General features: G+C 47.3%; 1 protein-coding gene across 9 annotated transcripts in view; it reads right to left on the minus strand.

Moving 5' to 3' along the window:
• SMAD3 (SMAD family member 3) overlaps positions 1-26,810 on the minus strand; it is a 124,631-nt gene that overhangs the window by 56,760 nt on the left and 41,061 nt on the right. The window contains exon 1 of one of the 9 annotated variants that reach the window (XM_063638824.1): positions 14,810-14,871. The exons of 7 other annotated variants lie outside the window; for them this stretch is intronic. In XM_063638824.1, coding sequence (XP_063494894.1) covers positions 14,810-14,838 — 29 coding nt within the window. In that variant the 5' untranslated portion in view covers positions 14,839-14,871. Of the gene's footprint in view, positions 1-13,890; positions 14,141-14,809; positions 14,872-26,810 lie in introns of those variants that run through there. One more of the 9 variants, XM_055278036.2, reaches the window with a different exon arrangement.

Genomic DNA, 26,810 nt, shown 5'->3' on the forward strand with positions numbered 1-26,810 from the left:
AAACATCCTCCCAACCCTTTCCTAATTTGCAGTTAATTGCAAAGAACTGCACCTACATTCATTTTGGGGGTCACAAATGGAAAATACTAATGACTTTGTAAATTAATTTCAGATTTGGCTCCGTTTTTCTGGCAATAGGATCATACTTTGTTTTCCTTCTCATTGTTTTTAGAGGCAAACAGAAGTGCAGCCCATCCCCCAAATGCATTTAAAATCCCAATTAAGTTTTTCTAGAAAAAAAAAATGGGCATATAATATTGGCATCGGCAAAGTTACGTTACGGTGTAAAAGATTATGGCTATAAGCCTGATAGTGCTCAAACGGGACAAATGGGACATGGTTTTCTTCTGGCAAGAAGAGAGAGATAAGAGGTCCAGGAGGGCTTTTCCCGTGTTCACCAGCAGTTCAGCCAATGTCATTGAGTTCACCCTTCCATAAAGTTAGATTGTCACAGCCACTTGCCTGGAGAAGAGGCACAGACCCCACACAAGGGAGGCCATGGTCTCTGCTGCTTGGGCTGGGCTATTGCATCTGCCCTGGGCGTAATACAGGATGGGCCACAAACAATTTGGACAAGTGTTTAAAGAGGAGTGACAAGCAAGGAAGTGCAAAACATGGGTCAGAGGAGGAAGTTGATGATGCTTTGCAGGGAGGAGAGAAATCCAAGTGAACAGGGCAGAATGTCCCAAAGGACATAAGGCTTCATGGTGGGCTGTTCTAAACTGTGGAGCAGAAGTTACAGGGACTCTGATTTCTGTTCAACTCAAGGAGTTTATCAGAATGAAAGAAAATGCAATGGTCTGCCTTGGAGTGATGAGTGGGGAGTACGGCAGCTTGCTAATGATAAAAAGCCTGTCATCCATTTAAGCAGGCTTCCCCAGTATTCAGTACAGTTAAGCAAGGCACCTCATTCAATTCATGAAACAGTTCTGGGAGGGCAACAACTCAAACCTATTTGTGAGTTCACTGTCCTAGTGAGGAAAATGGGGGCTCACAGGTGGCATTGTGCCCAAGTCACATAGCTAATAACTGCAGGTGCATTTGACTGAGACCTTCTGCCCAGTGCTTTTCCTCCCACAGTTCCTCCCATTCTACAGCCTTGGAGTCCCTGCCTCTTGGGTCAAAAGGCTGGGTTTAGGAATGCTGTCTCCCTGCCCTCATCTGCCCTCACCATCCCCGCAAGAAGCACAAGCTGCACATTCTGGTCTAGCTTCCATCTTGCCTATGGGAGGGGCATATAGATTCCTGGGGTGGAGATGGGGCAATGTTCCTTAATTTTCCATCTCAGAAATGGGCAAAACAGTGAGGTTGTCCTTCTCAAAGCCCCATTCACTTCCTAAAAAATACGGTGAGGGTCAGGGTGAGACGTTCGCAGCATGGGAACTTGCTGTTCAGATAAGGAGATGAGACGCGTCCTCAGGTCTCTACAACACAGAATCTATGTGGCTGATCGCTGAGGACTCAGTTTCCCCCTCTATAAAGCGAAAGACTTGCTAGTTATCCTCCAAGACACCTTCCTGTCATGAAGTTCCGTGTCTCAGATGACCATCAGTTTGGACAGGGTTCTCTGCAGGTCTGCTTGGGCATGGGAGATACCACTCAATGGTCCTCCCAACAGAGACAGGACAACAACCCGAGCTTGCCCTGCATGATAAGACAGAAGGGGGAGACTGGAGGAACAGACAGAGATGCTTTCACAAGGTTCACACACACTGGATCTCTATCTCCTGTTAATGCAGTGTTCTCAGCCAGGTAGTGTCCTGAAGAAGCACCCATCTCCTGGGCAGGGTGATTTCTGCAGAAGAGGATGAACTGGCTGCCCTGCCCCCAATTAACACGTGGTAAAACTGAAGACCAGGTAAGGCCTCACAAGAAGGTTCTGGCAAATCCGGCTTCATTTGAGGACCAGGACTCAACCCTGGTCACAGAGAGGCAGTGAGGTATAGTGGCTAAGTCAGGGCTCTCGAGAGAGAGGCTGGGACTGAAATCCCTAGCTTCATGATGTTCAGAAAGGTCCAAGTCTCTGAGCATCAGTTTCCTCCTCTTTACAGCGGGACTGGGAGGAAGCCCTCGAGTAAACTGTGACCAGCACCCTGCACAGTGCTTGGCATGCAACAGACATCAGCCACCATTCAGCAACAGGAGCACTGTGCTTGCTCCTAAAAGTAAAACAAAACAAACACACTCAAAATGAAAACAACAACAATGAAACCCCTGAGAACACAGCTCGATGCCTGGCAAATAGAAACAACTCAGTGACTATCTCCTGGCCGATGGCAAAACAGACAGAAAGAGGGACAAATGAGTCAAAGCCTCTTGGTTCTGAGGTCCCATATCTTCCATTCAGTACTATGTGACCTGTGGCAAGGAACTGACACTCCCTGAGCCTCAGTCAGCTTCGGGAATCTGCCGAGTACTCTGGAGGGAGATTTACACATGCGAAGCAGCGGGTCCTCAGAGGACATGGCAATAGCATGTAGGACAAGATATTCCTGCCGAAATCATTCTGGCCCAAAACACGTGTCTATCTGTGGAGTGAGTGACTGCATGAATCCATGCATGCATTCAAGAGCTTGCTCAATTCCAGCCTCCCCAAATCCTTGGGGATTCCCCGAGCAGAAAGTCTGTTGCTTGGAGGCTTGAGAAGTACTTAGCATTCCCAGCGTGACAGAACACAGCCCAGATCTCTGGCCTCCGCAATTGCTGCCCACCACCACCTCCTCACCCCCACCTCATACCCCCCACTAGCTATCACCAACCCTGTCCACCGAAGGGTTAAAAGTGTCCGCCTTTCAGATAGAACCTGTGATTAGACGGAATGCTGCTTTTACACATACACCACCCCAACCAAAGCAGGCCTAGGCCTTCTGAACTGATACCCTGAAGCTGTTACTGAACAGGTCACCAGCCCATGGTGTCCTTCCTGCCCCCTGGCACTTTCCTTGAATACTTTGCCTAAGTTGCTATGTGCAAATTCTCTTTCTCTGTGTAGGGCAGCGTCCCCAATCTTTTCCGCACCAGAGACGAGGGTTGGGGGGGATGTTTCAGGATGAAACTGTTCTACCTCAGATCATCAGGCATTAGATTCTCATATGGAGTGTGCAACCTAGATCCCTCCAATATGCAGTTCACAATAGGGTTCACGCTTCTATGAGAATCTAATGCAGCCGCTTATCTGACAAGAGGCGGAGCTCTGGTTGTAATGCTCACTTGCCCACCACTCACCTACTACTACGAGACCCAGTTCCTAACAGGCCGCAGACCAGTATCAGTCCATGGCCCCGGGGTTGGGGACCCCTGGGGTTGGGGACCCCTGGTGCAGGAGAAGGAGGTCGGGTGAGTGGAAGGCACCTAGTACCGGAGTCAGCAGGCCCTATTCCAAATTCTAACTCTACCTGGGACTACATGGCCTTGGGTAAGTTGCTGGGCCTCTCTTGAGTTTCTGTTGCCTCATCTGTAAAATGCACATGATATTCATCCACCATGCAAGGCTGCTGTGAGAACTAAATGGAATGAGAAAGGTAGAGTATCTAGCACAGCACCTGGGACATAGTAGACATTCAGCAAATGCAAGTCTCCCTTTTTCCTTAATGGGAAGAAGACCAAGCTCTGGTCCCACCCAGCTCCTCACTAGCTGTGTAACTCAGCCAGTGAGCTCAATTACTCCACTCCAAAACGCAAGTGACATCAACTGACCTAACAAAGAAATCCTGTAGCTGCGGTGTCCAATATGGTGGCCACCAGCCACGTGGCAGCATGAAATGTGGACAGTGCAAACTGAGATGTGCCATAAGCATAAAGAACACATCAACTTCAGAATTAGTATGATAAAGAAGAATGTAATATGGCTCATTAACAATCTTTATATTTGAGTACATGCTAAAGTGATGATGGTTTGAGATATATTGTGTTAAACAAGATATAGTATTTAAAATTAATTTCACCCTCTTTTTACATTTTAACATGGCCAGAAGATTTCAGATTTTAGAAGGAATTGTAATTATCCGAGGGGAGTATGTTCCAAGACCCCCAGTGGATGCCTGAAACCAGGGACAGTACCAAATTCTATAGACACTGTGTTTTTTCCTATGCATATACACCCAAGACAAAGTTTAATTTATAAATTAGGCACAGTAAGAGATTAGCAACAATAACTAATAATGAAATTCACAATTATAACAATATACTATTATAAAAGTTATATAAATGTGGTCTCTTTCTCTCAACACATCTGATTGTACTATATTCACCTATTTCCAGACTGTAGCTGACTGAAACCTCATGAGGCAAAACCAAGAACAAGTGGGGGTTACCATACACTGTAGCTCACATTACAGTGATATCCGGCAACACCGCTCTAGAAGGCTAAACAAACCTGAGTTACTGCTTGGCCATTATTCTTTCCCCAGGTAGGCTGAAATTCCTTCTTGAGAGAGGAGTCCTGTTAGTTCCTGCTTTATTTTTCCCATAGTGATGTGTTAAGTGCACATCACTTCCCAGGGGTCCCAGGGGTTGGGGACCCCTGGTGTAGAGGAAGGGGGACAGGAGTGTGGAAGGCATCTAGAATTGGAGTCAGTAGGCTTTATTCCAAATTCCAACTCTACCTGGGACTATGTGGCCTTGGGTAAGTGGCTGGACCTGAGTTTGTTGCCTCATCTGTAAAATGCACATGACATCCATCCACCACGCACTTAACACTCTGTGCTAAAGGTGCACATCACCTTTAAGACACAGTGGTAATGATGCACACCAAAATACTTTTAGAAGGCTGAGCGTCGTGGCTCAGGCCTGTAATCCTGGCACTTTTGGAGGCCGAGGTGGGAGGATCGCTTGAGGCCAGGAGTTCCAGACCAGCCTTGGCAAAATGGCGAGGCTCATTCTACTAAAAAAAATATGTATTTAAAAACTAGCTGGGTGTGGTGGCGTGCACCTGCAGTCCCAGCTACTTAGGAGTCTGAGGTGTGAGGATCTCTTGAGCCCAGAGGTTTGAGGCTGCAGTGAGCTATGATCGTACACTGCACTCCAGCCTGCGCAACAAAGCAAGACCCCAACCCTTTGAAAAACAAACTCTTAGAAATCTTAAGTTGGCCTTGAAAAAAAAGAAATCTTATGAATAAAATCTTAAGGTTTTCGAAATTATAAGTCACTATACACCAGGAACTGTGTTCCTGGGTTTTACACACACCAGCTCCTTTAATCCTTCAAGAACCCCATGTTTTAAAGATAAGGAAACTGAGGCAAAAAGGTTGAGGGACTCGGCCAAGGCTACTAAGTGGTCAGGAGTAAAGTCAGGGATCTGAACCTAGCTGTTCTTACTCCAAGTCCGGGCTGTTCTCCACTGACCACGGAGCCAAGCAGACAGCCCACTCTCCCTGTTTGCAGTGTGAGAGCCTCTAAATCTTACACATCTTAGAAAAACTCCAGCCCCAGAGATGCTCTACTTCCCATCCCCACCCCCAACAAAGGATTTCCCAGCAAGTCAGAAATGACAAACCACAAAACGGAGTCCGTGCATAACCATATCCACGTCTGGCCAAGGCTTGGTTAGCTCAGGGTTAGTCACATTTTAAAAGGGGTGAGTGATAGGGAAGGTGGATTCTATTTTGTTGCCTATGAACTTCCTGGCCAGGGTGCAGGCTGCAAGTTGGAAAGGGAGGATAGCTGAGGGCCTGATAAGATATTTTTTTCAGAGGAACTCATTAGCAAGGCTGAATATTCCCAAGTTTCAGAAGCTCAGCTCCTCCCAGCTCCACTGATAGTCTCCCTACCACTTTCAACCTAAGCTGTCCTCCGGCCTCTGCCATCCACTCTAGCCTTGGACATGAACACACTCTGGGGAGAAAGGCCCTGAGCCTGACACAGAACAGACTGACCATAAGCATGTACAGTAGGATGAGGGGTGGGGTGAATAAATGGATGTAAAAACCAACCAATCAATTTCAAAAAGTCTGAAGGTGTAGCAGACACAGCCCTTCATCTTCAGGAACTCCAGAGATGGGCACAGAAGACACGGAACATGGAAGGTCAACACAAGAGTTGCATATGACTAATTGCCAGGTGAGTATTAATATGCACAAGGGTGAAGGAGAGAGGATGAGCAAACCTCTTCCCCTTTGCCTACATCCTGTATGGATTCACAGGTAGAGGGCCGTCTGCAGGCTGCAGCTCAGAGGAGGGAAAGGGCAGGATGGGCCAGTCATCTGGGAATGCTTCCTGGAGGAGATGCCTGAGGAGGAACGGGACTCAGATGGGACAGGAGGACGTTCTGATGGCTAGCTGTGTCAAGCCCGTCACTTAACCTGTCAGCCTCTTGGTTTCCTTTTTTACAGGGGGAGGCACTGCAGAAAGAGAGGGAGGAGACAGAAAAACAAAACACCTGGTAGACAGTTCACATTCGACCTCAGACAGGGTAAATATTTACTTATCCATTCATGAGCCTGGCCCTGGGGAGCGACCTCGGCTTGGGCCACCTGGGTTTATGCCGGTGTCTGGTCTTGATTTGAGGCTCGAGGCGGCCGGTATTTAGCCCATGGCACAGAGTCCAGCCCTATACCTTGTCTGTCTGAGAGCTAAATGGATCCCATTTGATGGCAGTGGAAAAACTGACCACCACGATGACCCTACTGCTCATGCCAAGACACACCAGGCAGTGGCCATAAGAGCTGCCCTCTAATGAGTGCCCACCTTGTCCTGGAATATTCAAGAGTGTGCCTGTGTGGGTGGTGACTATCTTCTCCTCACCAGGAGGTCGTAGGGAGACACAGTGCCCTCCACTCCACAACTCAGTGAGGCTCCACCATTCACACCATGTTACACCAAAGGGACGCTTGAACCAGGCCTGCCAGACTCTACTGTCAGACCTCTCCCAGCTAACCACAGAGCTGAGGAAGAGACGTGCTCATCCGACAAACATTTACCAAGAGCCTACTGTGTGCCAGGCACCATCCAGGGCCCTGGGACACGGCCGTGGACATGACAGGAAAGGGCTCTGCCCTTGGAGAGCTGGCATTCATGGGGGGAAGATGGGCCTTAAACGCAGAATAGAAAATCAAAACCATTTCAGTGGGTGGTACAGGTTTAATGTCTGAAGGGGAAGTTGAAGCAGGGTCAGCCCCTGGGCCACCTGAACATGAAGATCTGTAACAATCACTGCAAAGCATGTTTAAAATACCTATTTCCAGACTGTACCCCAAGAGTTCCATTAGAAATCTAGGGAGAGGCCAAGAAACAGACAGCTGTGGTAACGGGCTAGGAGACTGGCAGCAGGAGGTCCAGGACCCCTGGAAGTCTGGAGTCTGGGCACAGTGCCCCAGCATGGCCCCACCACTCAGGAGGCAACTGTGAGCAATCAGAACTCATGCCTCAATCTCCTCATCTGTAAACAGAGCATCCTGACACCTGGCCTGGCACCTGGCAAGATGGTGCCAAGACGCAAAGAAGGCTGTGGAGGTAAACTGTAAAGGGCTGAACGAAGGTGAGCTGTGCACATTCTCAAACACAACTGCTGGTAAGATGAACCCAGAAAAGAAAAGAAGAAAACTACTCAATTCCCTAAGGACTCAGGGACTGTGTGTCAAGCATACAGTTTCTGCTTCTCAGTGACAAATACCCCACACCTAACCCACCCTGCCAAATAAGATAACTCTTACTCAAGAGTGGTTGCTCAACACAGGCCCAAGTGTGGGTTTCCATGCAATTGTCCCATCCTGTGGGAACCCAGCGTGTGGGGTTCCTGGTGAAGCGAGCGGCGGCAATAAATTACCCCAGTGCCGCGGCTCTTGCCCACATGTTGCTCTTATGGTCAGTGTGCTTCAGCCCAGCAGTGACCTAACCCCAGCACCAGTGAACTCAGCAGCAGGCTCCTCTGTCATCCTCCTCCAGCAAGCACAAGCTCATATTTCAGGCCGTTTGCTCCCCTGGGCATGACTCAGAGGAGTCAGTTGTCTTAAAAAAAATGCTTTTCATATTTCAAATCAAAAATAAACACCACGCACTCTGGATGCAAGCCATCACAGATGTCTCTGTTAAGCTATTAAAGTGAAAAGGCCCAATAACGCCTAAAAAGTGGTTAACTCCTATCATTCTGTTCCCACTGGCTTCATCCACCCACAGTGGGCTACAAGAGTGGTCCTGAGGCCAGGTCACAGGACTGACATCTGGCTCAGCCAGTAACAATGAGGACAGAGGTTCATGCATTCACTGGGACTGGAGAAGGTGGAAAGCAAATATCCTACAGGGTGATCCCGGAGAGAAGATCGTGGATCTAGGCACAGAAAGGCAGCAGCGCTTCAAAGAGGCTCTCCGTACACACACTGGAGCCACTCTTAATCTCTATAAAGAAAGAAGCGAGTGGATCAGCAACCAGAGCTGCCAGGCCAGGAGGTTCAGCAGCAAACCCAGCCAGTGCCCAAGCAAGAACTGTCCAGAGGGGAAGGGCCGGCCCAGTAGTGGGTGGGCCTGGATGGCATACGGGGATGCACCCAGCCACCAGGGCCTGTAGCCATTCAACACAACTGCTTCCCATGACTCCCTGCCTCCCTTTCCCCGACCCACCCAGCCCTCTGACCATTTGGCTGGTCAGGTAGGGTGCCCATAAGCAGACAGCGCCCTGGTTATAACCTCACAGTGGTTACACTTGTCAATAAATATGCTTGATGTATGCTTTAGCTTTTTGCTAAGAGACAGGAGCCCTGACTCCAAGACTGATGAAATGAGGTTTCTGAATTGTTCAGGCCAGGCTCAGATGCCAGGTAAATTCACCAAGGTCAGGTCCATCTTCTGGCCACCAGCCTCTCCCTGGCTGCCCCGTGCCACATCTTCTCTTCCAAGCCCTCTAGATGCCCCTCATTCAGGCACAAAGCAGTGAGGTTTTTCAAGATGCTTCAACATCACAGGTAGAGGTGTACCTTTGAAAGCTAATTAAAAGCAGAAACTTCACTGTCAGCCCTGTTTAATTTCTATTCAAACAGTCTCAGATGAGGCCTTGGTCAGCTGTGTTACATGGTAATGAGGCATTCTGCTGATGAATATGCTCATTCACCAAAGGACAACCAAAATCTTTTTCGTTTTCTAATTCCCTTTGAAAATATTTCCAGAAAATATTTGTCTACTCTTCTTCCTCAACAAGTCCATCTTCTCTAAAGATAATAGATTTTTTTTTTTCTAAAGACTGACAATCCTTCAGCCTCTTGGGCCCAGATTGTGACGTTAATTCTCACTGTGGAGATCCACAAGCTGTGTAAACTGCAGAGGGGGACGGCTGGCCGAGTCATCTAGACACCCCAGGGCAATCATTAGCAATGACTTCTTTCAAAGGAACAAAAAAGCTGGGTGTGGTGGCATATGCCTGTAATCTTACCACTTCAGGAAGCTGAGGCGGGAGGATCACTTGAGGCCAGGAGTTCAAGACCAGCCTGTCCATCATAGCAAGACCTCATCTCTACAGAAAAATACAAAAATTAGCCAGATGTGGTGGCCTGCTTCTGTAGTCCCAGCTAATCAGGAGGTCAAGGCTAGAGGATCATCTGAGCCCAGGAGTTTGAGGCTGCAGCAAGCTATGATCGCACCACGGCACTCCAGCCTGGGTGACAGAGGGAGACTCTGTCTCAAAAATAAAAAACGAAAATCCAAAGGAACAAAAGCTTCTAAATAAAATCGACAACAACCTATTTTCCAGTGATTTGTTTCAGTCTATTCTACAGCATATCCAAAAGTTGGAAAGCAGGACACACTATCTTCCCTTTGTTTCCAGGCTTTTTGGATACTCTGGGATGTTTTATTATAGCTTTTCAGGTTAGCAGTTGAACCCGCTGCTTTAAATGCAGAGGTCCTTCACCTGAAAAGAAGGCAAAGGGTTGCAGAAAAACATTGAGTATATTCTTTGGAAATGTCAAAAAAAGATATTTCAAAGCAAGTTTGTCCTGTCTCCAATTTTGGGTCATCCCGTCTATCTGAGTGCCTCCTATGTACTGGATTCTATACTATAAAATTAGAATGCTGGGAGAAGGTGATGATAAGCTCATAATATTAATGGCTACCATTTACTAACACTTGTAATATGCTAGGAATTGCAGTCAATCTCAAACATGTTAGAATTTTTTTTTCCTTTTTTTTTTGAGACGGAGTTTCGCTCTTGTTGCCCAAGCTGGAGTGCAATGGCGCAATCTTGGCTCACTGCAACCTCCTCCTCCTGGGTTCAAGTGATTCTCCTGCCTCAGCCTCCCGAGTAGCTGGGATTACAGGCGTGTGCCACCACACCCGACTAATTTTTTTGTATTTTCAGTAGAAACGGGATTTCACCATGTTAGCTAGGTGGTCTCGAACTCCTGACCTCAGGTGATTCGCCCGCCTCGGCCTCCCAAAGTGCTGGGATTACAGGCATGAGCCACCGTGCCCAGCTGATTTTTTTTTTTTTTTTTGAGACAGGGTCTCACTCTGTTGCCCAGGCTACAGTGCAGTGGCGTGATCATAGTTCACTGCAGACTTTAACTCCTGGCTCAAGCAACCCTACGCTGCAGCCTCCCGAGTAGCTGAGACCACAGGCTCACACCACCATGCCCAGCTAATATTTTTAATTTTTTGTAGAGATGAGATCTTGTTATGTTCTTGTTATGCTGGCCAGTCTGGTCTCAAACTTCTGGCCTCAAGTGATCCTGCCACCTCAGCCTCCCAAAGTATTGAGATTACATGCATGAGCCACCATGCCCGGACGCAAGTATTTAAAACAAATTCACTGAGATATTTTATCCCTGTTTTACAGATGAAGAAACTGAGGACTTAGAATGTTTAAGTCCTTGTTTGAAGTCCCATAACTTACAAGTGGTAGGGCCAGGATTTGAACCCTGGTCTGTAGGATCCCAAAGCCCTATTCCTTACCACCCTACATAGGGACCACAGGGAACATCACTGCTCTGTGAAAAAAACCTATCCTTGTCCATGGAGTGATTACTTTCCTAAGAAAATCAGGTAAGTCCTGGCTTGAAAACAAGTTTAAGAGCCAGCTAAGCTCTTAGCTAGATGCATGACCCTCAGCATCCCCTCACCTCTCTGGACCTCAGTATTTTGGGCAATGAAACTAGTATATCATTTCCTGTGACCTCTTTTGGCTCTAACAAATGGCCAAAAAACCCAAGAGATCACCAGCTCCATAAATCCCCCGATAGGAAATGGGCCAAAGGATTACCGTGCGGAAAGCAGTCCTGACTTGCTCATTCCCAAACTCTGGTGAGGAAACCAAGAGAAACCAGCCACTCACAGCTGACAGGGTCTAGGGGGAACAGCAAAAGAGCTGACTCACACAGCACCCCCTGGCTAGCTGAAGAGTCCCTGAAGCCTACAGATCAATTTCTCTTTTCTAAGAAGGAAAGGGGAGTATATAACCTTCAGTTTCCTCATGTGTAAAATGAAAAGGTTTCATTTGTTCATTCTTCTAAGTGGTCAAGTCAACTTAACCTCTGTAGGACTCAGCTTCCTCATCTACAAAATGGGGACCTATGTCTGGACCTTAGACCAGTGCTACCCAATAGAATTTTTGGTGGTGATGAAAACGTGCTGCTCTATATGAGCTGATTTGGTGGCCACTAGCCTACCTGCACACTTGAAATGCGGCTGGTGTGACTGAGGGACAGCATTTGTAATTGTATTTAATTTTAATGACCCAACATTTAAATAGCCACATGAGGGTGGTGGATAGGTATCAGACAACACAGCCTTAGACTGTAGTGGCAGGAATGAAATCAGATGACATTTGTAAACTGCCTAGCACAGTAGTGGGACATAAAGTTCTGGAGGAAAAACATGCATGAATATGCAGAGGTCCTATCAGTAGAGATTTTTTTTTTAAGCAAAATATCCTCATATCAAGAAATGGAGGCACTAGAAACTGACAAGCACATACATGGATGTGTTAGAAAGACCCAGAGAAATCAGGCATACTGTAGAAACCATTCTCCCAGTGTATAGACTAAATGGCTGAAGGTCTGTTTTGTTTTCTTCACAAATGTTCTTGTCAGAAGATAAAAGAGAGCCGTTTTCAGCAAATCTAGGTTTTTATAACCCTAAATGCCCAGTACAAACTGCCCCAAGAGCAAGCTCTCTCTTCAACAAAACCTCCCGTCCTCCCAGGCAGCCCTCCCCGGGGCCTCTGGGAGCTGCCCACCCAGAATGGAGTGCAACTGAGATGTGGGGCACACCCTGCCAGGCACAGTCACTCGTGGGGGGAGAGCCACCCACGATGCCCTCAGGACCCACAAGGCCGGCTGGCAGTGGCCTGTGTCGGGAGTGCCCACCGGCACCCGCTGGCAGTCAGCCTGCGTCACAGCCCAACAGGAAACGAGGAGAAGAGAACACTGGGGCCGCGTGGAAATCCCCACCGGGCTCCACGCCGGAGGGTGACTCAGCGGGGCTGGCCAGCAAGCTGCCTCCCACCCCTCAGCCAGGACGGGGCGGGGGCTGCAGGAAACAGGCCTCCCGCCTCTCTGCAAAGGCTAAGAAGTGCACATTCTTACATATTATTATGTTACAGATATAATCATGTCCTGCCTGAAAACATGCAAGACAAACTCCCAGCATATTAGATGAGGATTCAAGGTCCCTTTATAACAGAAAATGCACTTTCTTTAAGCAGGGGTGTCCGGTCTTTCGGCTTCCCTGGGCCACGATGGAAGAAGAGTGGTCTTGGACCACACATAAAATACGCTAACTAATGATAACTGATGAGCTAAAAAATAATCGCAAAAAAAAAAAAAATCTTATAATGTTTTAAGAAAGTTTATGAATTTATGTTGGGCTGCATTCAAAGCTGTCCTGGGCTGCACGCGGCCCACAGGCCAGAGGGTGGACAAGCTTGCTCTAAAGGAAAGTCTTAGTTCAAGTCCTGGAGCGGCCATGAAGCTTGAAAAATCCCCTTCCCTTTCCCAGGCCCAATTTCTTACCTATAAGATAAAGGGGTAGGGCCAGGGTGAGATTCCCACACTCTCCACGGAGTGTTCCCAGGCAACACCATTGCACAGTGCCTCTGCCCTCCTCGCAGCCAGCCCATCTGCCCTTCTAGACCACCCCACAGCACTTAGCAGTCTTAGATTATGGCGTTCATCATCCTAAACACAGACATTTTACCAGGCCTCCCACTCAGATACTGTCACCAGGACAGAGGCCATGCCTTACATCTCCAAAGTGAGTTTGATACATAGAGGGGGTTTCAAAATTATCCATGTATTGATCCAAAGAAGCAGCATGGCATGTGTATAAGACTTGTTATCCTTGATACCCCTCCCCAACTCCAGGTCATGGCAGGGCTGCCTGAGCTGCCACAGGCTCTTATCACCTCTGTTCCCCACATCACATTAAGCAGCTCAGGGCAAAGTCTGTCCCACACTGTTCCTCTTTCTCCCATAAAGTACCCAGTGTACTCCAGGGACTTATGGCTAGCAAAAGAAACAGCAAGCAAGAAAGTGGGGAGGTCCTAGAAACCCACTCCTAGTGAGTTGCAAGAGGCTTACTAAACTCGGAGTCTCGGCCAGGGACAGTGGCTCACGCCTTTAATCCCAGCACTTTGGGAGGCCAAGGTGGGCAGATCTCGAGCTCAGGAGTTTGAGACCAGCCTGGGCAACACGGCAAAACCCCACCTCTACAAAATATACAAAAATTAGCCAGGCGTGGTAGCGTGTGCCTATAATCCCAGCTACTTGAGGGGCTGAGGCAGGAGGACTGCTTGAGCCTGGGAGGTCAAGGCTGCAGTGAGCTGTGATGGCACCACTGCACTCCAGCTTGGGTGACAAAGCGAGACTCTGTCTCAAAAAAAAAAAAAAAAAAAAAATCCAAAGTCTTTACCCCTTGAAGTTACTAGAAAAATCCGACCTATGTTATTTCACTTTAAAAATACCAACTTACCATGACCTTTTCCTTTCAGAAGCTCTCTTAGGCAATTCTACCTTTGGACTATAAGCTTCTTACAAAATAATTCATTTTTCCCATTCCCGAGTGTGTGCGGGTCTCAATTTTATGGATGTCTTTGGCAAGTCTGAGATCATTCAGCCAGGGTTCCATCCATCTGCTTCATAGACAGTTCCACTCACTTGGCCCATGAAAGCACTCCATGCACTCCCCACCCACGGTCAGCCCTTACCCAGGTCCCTCTCTGGCTCCCACTCTGTGGCACTCCCGCCCCCGCCATGGCCCCAGCACAGCTGTGTGGCAAGAATAACCCAGCCCTCTGTGTCTACCGCCCACCTCCCATTGACTACAGGCCTCCCTGCAATGGGCTTCAGCCCCAGCACTCCATTGTGACTGCCCTTGCTAAGGTCACCTAGTGGTCTCTAGGTTACAGAATCTAAAACACATGGTTTTCAGGCCTTACCATTCTGGGTTCTCTGTAACATCTAGCACTGCTGCTCCTTTCCTCTCACTGAAGGGTCTCGTCACTCACCTTCAATGTCCACTGTGCACCATCTTGCTTTTCCTCTGTCTCTCCCTGAATTCCCTAAATGGGGCTATTCTTCAGGTGCAGGTCTGGACCTTCTCATTCTACCCTCATATCCTCCCCAGCGCGGCCTCATCCATACAATGATGACTCACAAATGTATATCTCAGCTCAGACCTCTCCCCCAAACTCCACGCTCATCTATCCAGCTCCTTGGCCTGTGCGCCTTATAATAGGTGCTCCATAAATGTTTGCTAGTACACACCAACAGTTAACAAGGACCTGCTTGTGCATGATTCTGTGCTAGGTACAACAGGGGATGCATGTCCCCGAGCTCAAGGGACACAAAGAGGAAAAGTTAGGCAACGTCAGAGAAAAGGCAGACCTCACCTGGCTGGGGTTCCCAAGGAAGGCACCATAGGGAAGACAGCATTTGGGTTGTGTCTTGAAAGACAGCTCAGAAACCAGCATTTTATCCTGCACAATGGGATGTTTACGACTCAGGACCCCTACATCACATTGAGAGACCGTGAAGCCTTACCTAGCTATTTTAAGCTGGTGTTTTGTGTTCCCATGTTGGATGAAAACCTCCTAGAGAAAGGCATTTTTTCAAAGCAGAGCTCTTTCCAGCACTTTCTGTGACAATAGTGATCTCTTTACATCTCCCCTCACCCGATTCTAGTCTGGTATAAAAATGACACACCTTTGGACCCAAGTCTGCTGGCCCCAGTCCTGATCTCACTCAACAATGAGTTATTATCTTTTTGGAAAATATCAAAGACCACCAGAAATCAAACAAAACAAGAACTTCTATTTAGTAGCAGGAAAATACATAAGATCTGTTTTATCTAACCCTGCTAATAAACACTCTGAAGAGGAAAGCGCTATCCATATCTTCACTTATGCCACCTAGCCTTCTCTCAGTCTCCTCTCAGCTGGGCTGGACAGGCCCTCACTGGGCTCCCCCACTGCAGGGACCATACCAAATGACTTGTTCCGTGCCTATCTTCCCCGACGCTGTGAGTTAGTGGGCACCAACTGCTGTGCCAGGCAGCACCCAACACAAGCATGTTGAAAGAAAGAATTTCAGACTCTTTTATTTTTTGAGACGTTGTCTTGCTCTGTTGCCCAGGCTGGAATGCAACGGCGCGATCTTGGCCCACTGCAACCTCCACCTCCATGGTTCAAGCAATTCTCCTGCCTTAGCCTCCTGAGTAGCTGGGATTACAGGCACCCGTCACCACGCCCGGCTAATTTTTGTATTTTTGGCAGAGATGGGGTTTTGCCACATTGGCCAGGCTGGTCTTGAACTCCTGACCTCAGGTGATCCACCCACCTCGGCCTCCCAAAGTGCTGGGATTACAGGCATGAGCCACCGCACCTGGCCAAATTTCAGACTCTTACTAGAGAGTTCTATACATTCTCATTACATGTACTTAGTATTATGCGCTTCTATGTTATCATTAAAACATTACACTTGATCATGTTTCCAGGCATTTTTAAGCTAACAACAGCTCTCTATAAAGAAAGTTTGAAAAAACATGCTCGACAAACCACATCTCTTTCACAAGAGCTTGGAGGACTTCCCAGCAGGAAAGGAAACATCCTCACACCCACCAGAGTCGCATACCCGGCACATCTGCTGAACTCCACCAGGGACCTGGTGGCTTCCTCATGATCAAAAGGAGACAGCTGCTCTGTGCAGTGGGGTGGCACTGGGCTGGAACTTGGGGGGGGACCTGCTTTGGGGCACAGGTTTCCTCCTCTGTAAAATGAAGGAGTTGGACTTTCAAGATCTGAAGCCACTGCTGGTTCTGACAACCAGCTCTCTTCTACCGTCATATCCTAACAGAACAAAACCACGCCTGCTCATTCATCACAGATAGAACCTGGGGTCATCATTTGAGTGAGGCCCACAAGGTGGGAAAATGCCCGGATTTGAGGTCAAAAGACCCGATTGTGTATCCTAATTAGCATTTTCAGCCTGTGAGGCCTCTGTAAATGTTGTGCATTCAAAAAGGATTATTACTCTTTCTAGCTACTCCACCAAACACGCCAGCCATGACCCCAGACCTCAAGGAGCCACACCCCTCCAAAAGGAGAGGCAGAGACATATTCAGAAAAACGCCCTTTTCAGTGTGTGTTTCAGTGCTGGGAAGATGGAGGGCCTGGGAGCTATGAGAACTGGGTGAAGTAGTCCAGAATGGCTTCCTGGAGGAAGTAAGCTTGGGGATTTCCAAGTAGTTGACAACTTCTTTCAAGATAAATACTGCATTTATCTGCTTTCTCACCTCCTGACCTTTGCTCTTCAAACTTGACATGCCATTGTCACTAATCATGGGATTTTTCTATAACCATCAAGCAGAAAGCTGGTTAGCTGGTTTCCCAATGGCTGAGAAGTCATCTATCCTCCATGCAGAACAGACACTCCCATCACCAAGGGTCTTGCTCCTTTCCTGATGCTCAGTTTTCTTGCTGCCACCTAAGACTCTCCTTCACTGTGCCCATCTAGGTCCCACAGGCTCTGAGGAGCACTTCCACACCTGTAGCCTCTCCTTGTCTGAAGTCCTGCGGCACTTACTGTCAAGACTAATTGCAGAACCACTAGGAATGATACCCATAATAATCACAGCTCCTCCCCTTTACCACATGCTTCTCCAGCCAGGTACTTGCTCAGCACATCAGTCATTATTCAGACAACGTCCACACACCCTGTGAGATGGGCGCCACCATTATCCCTGTGCCCGAGATGGATCCAAGATTCAAAAGCTTAGATTCCTTACCGGAGGCCACATGATCAGTTTTAGGGAAGATTTCTACAAGCCTCGAAGGCCTGGTACGAATCTGCATCCTAGAACAACGTGTCCAGTGATCCCTTTTGTCCACTGTGTGCTAGGCACTGCAAATGTGAAGATGTGGATGGCCAGGCCGTGCTTGGAGGGCCTCACTCTCTACCTGGAGGCAGCCCATCAACCACGGTGCGCTGGTTTATCTGGGAGCTGCTCTCAGACGGTTTCAACCACTGCCATCTCCATAATCCATCACCCAGGGATGCACAAGGCAACTAACAGGTGCTCAGCAAAGGCCAGCTGAGATAAACTGAACAGGAGATGTTAGAGAAATGTACAAAGTCCTTCGGGTAGATTTCTCTCTGTTGTTAACTATCTCTCTCATCTCTGGACTTCTGTACCCACTTCCAGAGGGTACAGTGGTTACAGAAGTCTCTCTACAGAAGTCCAGAGATGACAGACATGCTCTTCTGATTACTCCTACTCACCCTTTGGTCTTGGCTCCAATGTCTTTTCCTCAGGGGAACCTTCCCAGACCACCACCCCTTGCTCAAATGGAACCAGGCTCCCTGGACTTCTCATGCATGACTCCTAGCATTTGTAGTGTTACCCTTGTGAGTGCTTCCTCTTTGCTCACTACTATATCTGGAGCCCAGCACAGCATAAGTTGCCAGTAAAATGTGCTGAATGAACAAATGAGTTAATGCCACTGAATCTATATCAGCCTTGCCATGACTCCAGGAGGGTGGTTAACCAGACATTATCTTCCTTGCTTTACTGATGAGGAAATCACGGCCCAGAGGGCATATATCTCTCACCTGGGCTTGGGGCACTGCGAGATAGGACCTAAGCGCCCCAAAGGGGGCCATGCCTTTTTCTTGTTGGATTCTTTGGCAACCAGCACAGCTCTGAGCACACAGCAGATGTGGATTCAAAGTAGATGGAAATAGCAACTAAATGACCTCAGAGATGGAGCCAAAACAACTTTTCTGTTTGTTTGGCATCACATTTCCATCAAAGCAGACTGTGGAGGGAGGCCATTCTGTTTGCATTTTGACTCTATTCTACCTGTTCTGTTCTGAGAACACAGCTCAGTGCTGAAGGGACACAACAAAATCTGCGGGTGTGGGTGAGATTCTGCTTCCGTGGGAAAAAAAAAAGACTTTCCTACGGTCTCATCATCTTTGTAATGAAGTGCTAAGGTGCTCCTGGAAGTGCTCATGGCATGAGTTCCAGGAATTCAAAGATTGTCAGTGCAACTTGATACACATTTGCTTAAGGGCTAGGGCAGAGCACTGGACCAGAAGTCAGAATCCTGGCCTCTGGGCTTACTCCAGATCCCAACCAACAGGGTGACCCTAGATGATGCAGTGTCCATATGGGTAAGATAGGGTCAACAGCACCCACATTGCCTTCATCACAAGGCTGTAGCCAAAAAAAGCTCCAATATTTGAGACAGGAGGTGTGAAAAGCCACAGGCAGTAACAAGATGTGTGGCATATTGCAAGGCTGCTCCTGGCCTCGGGGTGACTGTGCAGAGAGTGTTTTGGAGGGGGAAGGGGGAGCTGTTTGTTGATAGTCTCCCACATGGAGGCAGAGGTAACTTCAAAGAAAACTGTGCTTACCTGTTTGAAGGTGCCCAAAATAGAAAGAATGGCCTCTTAAGCCCCCTAAATTTACATAAAGACTGGGTGCTGGCGGGTGGAAGGAGGGGAGGATGAAGTCAAAGTCAAGATTCTCTGGGTTGGAGTCAGGTCTTCGCATCCCACTCACCATATGACTTAGAGCAGGCAGGTAACGCACCCTGAGCCTCCATTTCCCCATCTGTCAACTGTGAAGTAATGACAACTACCCCTTTAAAGATTGGTATTCAAATATATTTTTCGTTTCTCTTAAGAAAGGATGCTACTGAAAAATGGTAAAGCCCTTTATTGGGTGTGGGACGAAGAGGTCCACCCAATATGACATGTAATCAGTTGAAGGTGGCTTGTTCCTTGCCCCCGGTGAGGGAGCTATCTGGGTGGGCCTCTTTGCAGAGTGGCCATCTCTGCACCACGCATAACCGTAGGTGATGAGGGGCCCAATTCCATGAGAAGCTGTTCAGTTTCGGCCAGGACCTCCCTCATACATGCTGGATGTTTCCATCGGGCAGGCAGTCTCAAAGGCATGTCAGAGGGAGGGAGTGAGAGAGAGGACCCTCCAGTGCTGAGGAGGTGGGAAGGAGGGTGGGTTCCACACGAGTGAAGCAATGCTGCTTACCTTCACTCCAAAGTGACCGCCATCTCTCAGGGCAAGGGCACACAACCCCACCTGCCCGATGTTTCCACTGCTTAGCCAGCACTCAGGAAGCACGATGCAAGAAAACACTTCTAAAATGCAGCCAGGAGGGCAGCCCCTGCCACTTCTCCACCGCCAAATTGGTCCCAACTAACCTCAACCTGGTGGCAGAAATGCTGCCAAAGAATGTAATAAACATTCTCAATTTGAAAAAGAATTCAGTCAAGATTTTGTAAGCATCTCCCATGCTCTGTCCTAAGCACTACAGGGAGATGTGAGGGAAATAAGACACAGTTACTATCCTCAAAGAGCTATTGGGCTAAAGGGAAAGAACTAACACAAAGGAAATGATCCTGTGGGTTAGAAGCTCAGGTTCCTAGGATCTACGGGAGAAATATGCTTTATTTCAGTCCCTGAAAATATTGGAGGCAGGGACATTTTTTTAAACAATCTTTCAGACATCTATGTTAATCTTGTCATTAGTCACATTTCCATTTTACCCCTGGCTGCTAGAAAGCTCAAAGCCAAATGTGCAGGCTACTTCCAACAATCTCACAAACCTTACAACATATAATACTGTGTACTAACATTAACTCTGATGTCATCTTATTTTTCTATTTTCTTGTCTTCTCCCCTAATTTCCTTGTCTATCTTTATTTGTATTTACTGGATTTACTATTGTAATTATTGGATTTCTGAGAGTTACCACAGATTCTTTTTCTGAACAATGTAGACTTTGCAAAATATATTTTAAGGCCGGGCGTGGTGGCTCATGCCTGTAATCCCAGCACTTTGGGAGGCCCAGATGGGCGGATCACGAGGTCAGGAGATCGAGACCATCCTGGCTAACACAGTGAAACCTCGTCTCTACTAAAAATACAAAAAAAAAAATTGGCCGGGCGTGGTGGCAGGAGCCTGTAGTCCCAGCTACTCGGGAGGCTGCTGAGGCAGGAGAATGATGTGAACCCGGGAGGCGGAGCTTGCAGTGAGCCAAGATGGCACCACTGCACTCCAGCCTGGGTGACAGAGCGAGACTCTGTCTCAAAAAAAAATACATATATATATACATATATATATATTTTAAAAGTTGATTAATACCACAAAGCTATAGTAGTCAAGACTGTCATGAGGATAGATGTATGGATCAATAGAAGAGAATCTTAAGAGTCCAAAAAGAAACCCTTACATTTACAGTCAAATGATTTTCTACAAGGGTGCCAAGACAAGTCACTGGGGAAAGCACATTCTTCTCAACAAACAGTGCATGGAAATCTGGATATTCACATGCAAAAGAATGAAGTTGGACCCCTACCTCACATCTTATACAAAAATCAGGTCAAGATGGATCAAAGACCTAAATGTAAGAGCTAAAATTATAAAACTCTTAGAAGAATGCAAGGGAGTAAATTTTTGTGACCTTGGATTAAGCAACAGTTTCTTAGATACAACACAAAAAGCGAAAGTGACAAAAGTAAAACAAATTTAGCTTCATCAGAATTAAAAACTTTTGTGCTTCAAAAGACACCATCAAGAGAGTGAAAAAACAACCCACAGAATTGAAAGAAATAAAATGGAAGAAAATATTTGCAAACCATATATCTGATAAAGGAACTTATATCCAGAATATATAAGGAACTCTTATAATTCAACAGTAGAAAGACAACCCAATTAGAAATGGCTAGCCGAGCATGGTGGCTCACGCCTGTCATCCCAGCACTTTGGGAGGCCAAGGCGTGTGGATCACCTGAGGTCAGGAGTTCAAGACCAGCCTGACCAACACGGTGAAACCTCACCTCTACTAAAAAAAAAAAATACAAAAAATTAGCCAGGAGTGGTGGCAGGCACCTGTAATCCCAGCTACTTGGGAGGCTAAGGCAGGAGAATTGCTTGAACCCAGGTGGTGGAGGTTGCAGTGAGCTGAGATGGCACCATTGCACTCCAGCCTGGGCAACAAGAGCAAAACTCTGTCTCAAAAAAAAAAAAAAAAAGGAAAGAAAAAAAAAGAAATGGCTAAAGGATTTGTAGATGTTCCTCCAAACAAGATATACAAATGGAAGGCCAGGTGCAGTGGCTATGCCCATAATCCCAACACTTTGGGAGGCTGAGGCAGGTGGATCATCTGAGGTCAGGAGTTCGAGACAAACCTGGCCATCATGGTGAAACCCTGTCTCTACTAAAAATACAAAAATTAGCCAGGTGTGGTGGCACACACCCATAATTCCAGTGATTCAAGAGGCTGAGGCAGGAGAATCACTTGAACCCAGGAAGCAGAGGTTGCAGTGAGCCGAGATGGCACCATTGCACTCCAGCCTGGACGTCCCAGCGAGACTCAATCTCAAAAACAAACAAACAAACAAAAAACACAAATGGCCAAAAAGCACAAGGAGAGATGATCAATATCATTAGCCAATAGGGAAATGCAAATCAAAACTATAATGAGATACCACTTCACATCCACTAGAATGGCTAAAATAAAACAGACAATAACAAGTGTTGACAAGGATGGGAAGAACTGGAACCCTCATACATTGGTGGTGAGACTGTAAAATGGTACAACCACTTTGGAAAACGATTTGGCAGTTTCTCAAAAAGTTAAACAAAGCTACCAAATGACCCCACAATTCCACTTCTAGGTATCTACTAAAGATAAATGAAAACACATTTCCACAAAAAAAGCTTGTACACAAATATTCATAGCAGCATTATTCATAATAGCCAAGAAGTGAAAACAACCCAAATGTCTATCAACTGAAGAAAGGACAAACAAAATGTGGTATATCCATACATTGGAATACTATTTGGCCATAAAAAGGAATGAAGTACTGACACATGCTACAAATGGATGAACCCTGAAAATATGTTAAGTGAAAGAAGTCAAACACAAAAGTCCACAAATTGTATGATTTCATCTATATGAAATGTCCAAAAGAGGCAAATCCAGAGAACCAGAAAGTAGACTAAGTTGCCAGGGCTAAGGGAGATGGGTAGGAAGTGACTGTTAATGGGTATGAGGTTTCTTTTTGTGGTGTTGAAAATGTTCTAAAATTAGATAGTGATGATGGTTGCACAACCCCATTAATATACTAAAAACCACTAAATCATATACCTTAAAAGAGTAGATTTATGGTATATGAATTATATGCCAATGAAGCTATTATTTTTCAAAAAGTTTATTGAATAAAGTCTGGACTTGTGTTACTAGTAATGTACCAACGTTGTTTCTTAGTTTTGACACGTGTATCATGGTAATGTAAGATGTTAACATTACGGACATCTGGGTCAGGGGTACACTGGAACCTTCTGTATTATCTGTGTACAGTTTTTCTGTGTATCTACAATTATTCCAAAAGGAAGAATTTCTTTAAAGAAAAGACTGGTCATACAGAGCTAACTATTATATAATGATTTAACTAGGCTTCCATGACTGTAGTGTACCTGCCCACTGGACCATAGCTGCTCAATGGCAGGAGGCCCACTTTGCAACCAGGGCAGCCCACACAGGGCTGGATGTCACAGACACAGAGAGGCAGAACAAGTAACAATGAGCACTTGCATCTGCATGGCAAGGAACGCTCTTCTTCCCTCTTGTATCTTCTTCAAGCCTCACAACAACACTATGAAGTCAATACTGTCACGTAGGGGGAGGGACTACCGAGCTGCCGTCGGCATCCTATCCCCCATCACTCCCAACTCTCTCTGTTTATATACATACACTTCTGTTTTGTCAAACCCAAGTTCCTCTAAATCCAAATCTTGTGACATATCCCGCTACAGGCTGGGGTCATGGGAAAACTAGGTGGGCAGTTCCTGGCCTTTCCTCCACCAGCAGAGGTGGTGATTCTCCCTTGAATGTTCCAAGAGTCACTGCATCTATATGCCTTGATTTGAGCCACAGATGTCTGTGAGTTTGAGTCGTATCCCCCAAACAGCATAGAACTCCAAGGGCACGGCCAATATCTTACTTATTCCTAAATCCCCTGGGTCTTAGACACTCAAGCACAGAATGAATTATTTCATTCACTGATGACCTAGAGGTGTTCAGCAAGCACAGTCACCCTATCCCTAAAGGAAACCCGCTGGTTTCAGGCAGAGAACTCCTAAAAGGCAAACATTCTTCTTGGTCATCTCTTGCCTGCGTGGACATCACTAATGGGCTAGGGTTCTATTTTCTGAGAAGCTCTGAGTTGGTTTCCCCCGCTGACGAGCCTGGGAGCTATGGCTTCATGTTATCTGGAGACCCGGGTGGGTGGGAAGTGGGCCGTGGAGGAGGAGCGGGCTGGCACGCTCCACCAGGCTGATGGCAGCCCCTGCTTCCTGTGGCGCCCATGGCCCGCTGACATCACTGAGAGGCCGGCGGAGTGCAAGGGGCACGCGGATGTCGCAACTGCAGGCAGCACGCGGGGTCATGTGAAGTTCAGCTCTGGGGTTTTCTCAGTCCATTGGGTTTTACTCATCCCTTGTCCATTAAGCATGTTTCCCCCTCTCGCTTTTCCTTCTTTGTGTGCGTGTGTGTTTTAATTATTCCATGGCTCTTGGCTTGCTTTCATAACCTCACATTAACATTTCTCATTGCTACTGAGAAACAAGGCATTCCACCCACTGGAATGCAAAGACACCAGAGAGAATTCCAGCTCTGTGCAGGAACCCTTGGGGAGAGGGTCAGTATCCAATCACCAAAGAGGAGGATGTGAGAATTACATGCAGCATGAGGGTACCAGCCTCTCAGGCCACGAGGTCCACTCTGATATTCTACCCATTTTACAGATGAGGGCCACAAGTCCCAGAGGGTTAAAATGATTTGCACAAGGTCACCCAGCTTCAATCAGGGCAAAATGACTCAATTTTTCAAAACTGCTATCACAAAGCATTTTTCAGTGCATGGAAAGCATTCCACACAAAAAGCATTTGCACACACAAAGAACTTACAATGAAAATTATGTCTTACAGTTAACAAGCCATGAGAATGTTCTAATCATCAAGCATTAAAAACACCCAAATGCATATTCATCCCATGCATTCATTCGACAAGTATTTGTGAAGTGACCATGCTTTACCAGGCGCCGTGCTAGGCTCCAGAGACACGAAGATGAATAATAACTGGTCTTTGCCAACAAGAACTCAACTGTGAGACAAAAGCCAATTTGAGGAAAATTAAGCCTATTTCAAACATGCCTTGATCTATGTAACATTCATAATACATAATATCTTCTTTGATCTCCACAGTTTTCTCTCTACCTCCAGATCAGTGCAATCTCTGGTTTTCCACTCTTTCTTTCCAAATGAAAATGGAGCACAACTGTCATTTTCAATCTACTAAGTCATAAACCACAAGGCAGGCTGCAAGGACCAAATGCTCCGTTTTAGAACGAGTCCAGTGCAGAGAACACAGCCTGCACCACAAGGCAGGGAGCTGCGGTCCAGATGAGTGACATGCGCTTAGTGACCTGGCCTCCGACCCAGGGACCAGTCCCATGGAGCCCCTGTCCCTGAGGGCTCACTGCCTGGGACTGTGAGAAGAATAACCCAGAAACCAATGATTTCAACATATTGTGGTGTGTGTCAGACCTAGGCGTGCTCAGCAGCTGGGGGGACACATTTGCAGTGGCCAGGAGGAGGGGGCATCTGAAGGCTGCTTCCTGGAGATCAAGATGGGACTACATTTTGGAGGAAGTCAGTTGAATAGGCTTGGGACGTTCCAGGCTGGTATGGGCAAAGCAAGGAGGCAAGAAATGGCTTGGCACAGGGTGGGGAGGCAAGCAGGCTTCTAGTATCATCAGAGTGGGGATTCTCAACCTTTCTGGGCAAAGCATGATCATTTTCAATTCCAGTGATTTTCACAGACCTCTCCCGTGGTGGCAGTTGTACTTGAAATCAGTCACTCCACAAATGCATTTAATCCCTGCCCATTTACAACAATAATACAACCTCACAGAGTCTGCAGCTGCCAGGTTGGAAAGCTTCTTACCGAAGCCCCCGAGGGCAAGGCCAAGTGAGAGAAGATGGAGGACACTGTGCAGACCCCAAGGGACAAGGTGAGTTATCCCCAAAGCACTACGAACCACTGGACGGAAGGGTTCTAACCAGGGAGGTGCTGAAGCAAGATCTGTCCTTTAGAAAGATCACCCTAGGCACAGCGCGAGAGGCGGTGGGGGGTGAGCCGGGAGAGGAGAGCAGATCCAGGGAGGCTGCTGGGGGAGATGACCTGGAGGCCCAGTCACCTAGGTGAGGGAGGATGACTTTCCACACCAGATGTCAGTATCACAGAAGCCTCAAGCCTCAGATAATCCTCCCTTCCAAAACCTAACCAAAGCCAAAATCCCCTACTCAATTTCAACAATAGTCAAAATCAAATGGCTCCTCCTTTCTCAGGCCATATCCCTATGGAAGGGAAGGGTGAGGCTTTGGGGTGGGTGAAGGCAACAGTATGGGGCAGGGGAGGGAAGTGGAGGGACAGAGGGAGGCCTTGTCCATGCAATAACCACAGCGACAGGCAGTGACTTAGGCTGGGCAAACCAAGTGACCACGGCAAGGCTCAGAGAGGCGGGAAGGGCCGGGGGAAGCCCCTCTCCTATCAGAAATTACTCGCAGCCGAATGACGGACTTCATCTGTCTCAGACTGCATCAGGAGGGCAGAAGGGCATGGCGACAAGACTTTCCCCTCGCCTGGCACCTCAGAAAGCAGAGCTGAGAAATCTCACCCTGGGAAGAAAGGCGGGGTGCTTATGTGGTGGGAGTGGCGCAGCGGGTGGGAAGATTTCGAGGCTCTGAAAGGCCCACTCCCCTCCACCCAGATAAAGCTACTTCTCTCTTGGTTTCCTTGGGGCTATCACAGTCACTGTGCCTGAAATTCCCACCATTTGTCATTCCTTTGGCATCCAAGGCCCAACGACTGACTACACCAAAATCTTCAGTTAAAGCATGACTCATTAAAATCTTTTTTTTTTTTAATGCACTCAGTAAACATTTATTGAGGGCTTGACTGTTCCAGGTACTGTGCTGAGCCCTGGGTGGGAGAGAGGGCGATGACTAAGGCTTGGGAAGTCAGGGCTAGGGAAGCCGACAGAAGCCAACGTGCGGACGGGGCCCTGTGAACTCAGCTAAGGAGACTGGACTCAACTTGGACTCCCTGGAAAGCTACCAAAGAGTTTTAAACCACTGGGGAATGATATGTTTTGATACCACCATTCTGGGTCCCCTGGGGTAATAAATACTATGCCATTAGCACCATTAACACCTTCGTGTGAATTAGGTAATCAGATAAGTGTCACCTTGCAAAAGACTGAGATGTAGGACTGGTAAGTTTTGATGCCAGAGAGTGATGCCAG

This window comes from Symphalangus syndactylus, chromosome 5 (genome assembly GCF_028878055.3).
Source record: "Symphalangus syndactylus isolate Jambi chromosome 5, NHGRI_mSymSyn1-v2.1_pri, whole genome shotgun sequence".
In the NCBI taxonomy this organism is placed as follows: Eukaryota; Metazoa; Chordata; class Mammalia; order Primates; family Hylobatidae; genus Symphalangus; species Symphalangus syndactylus.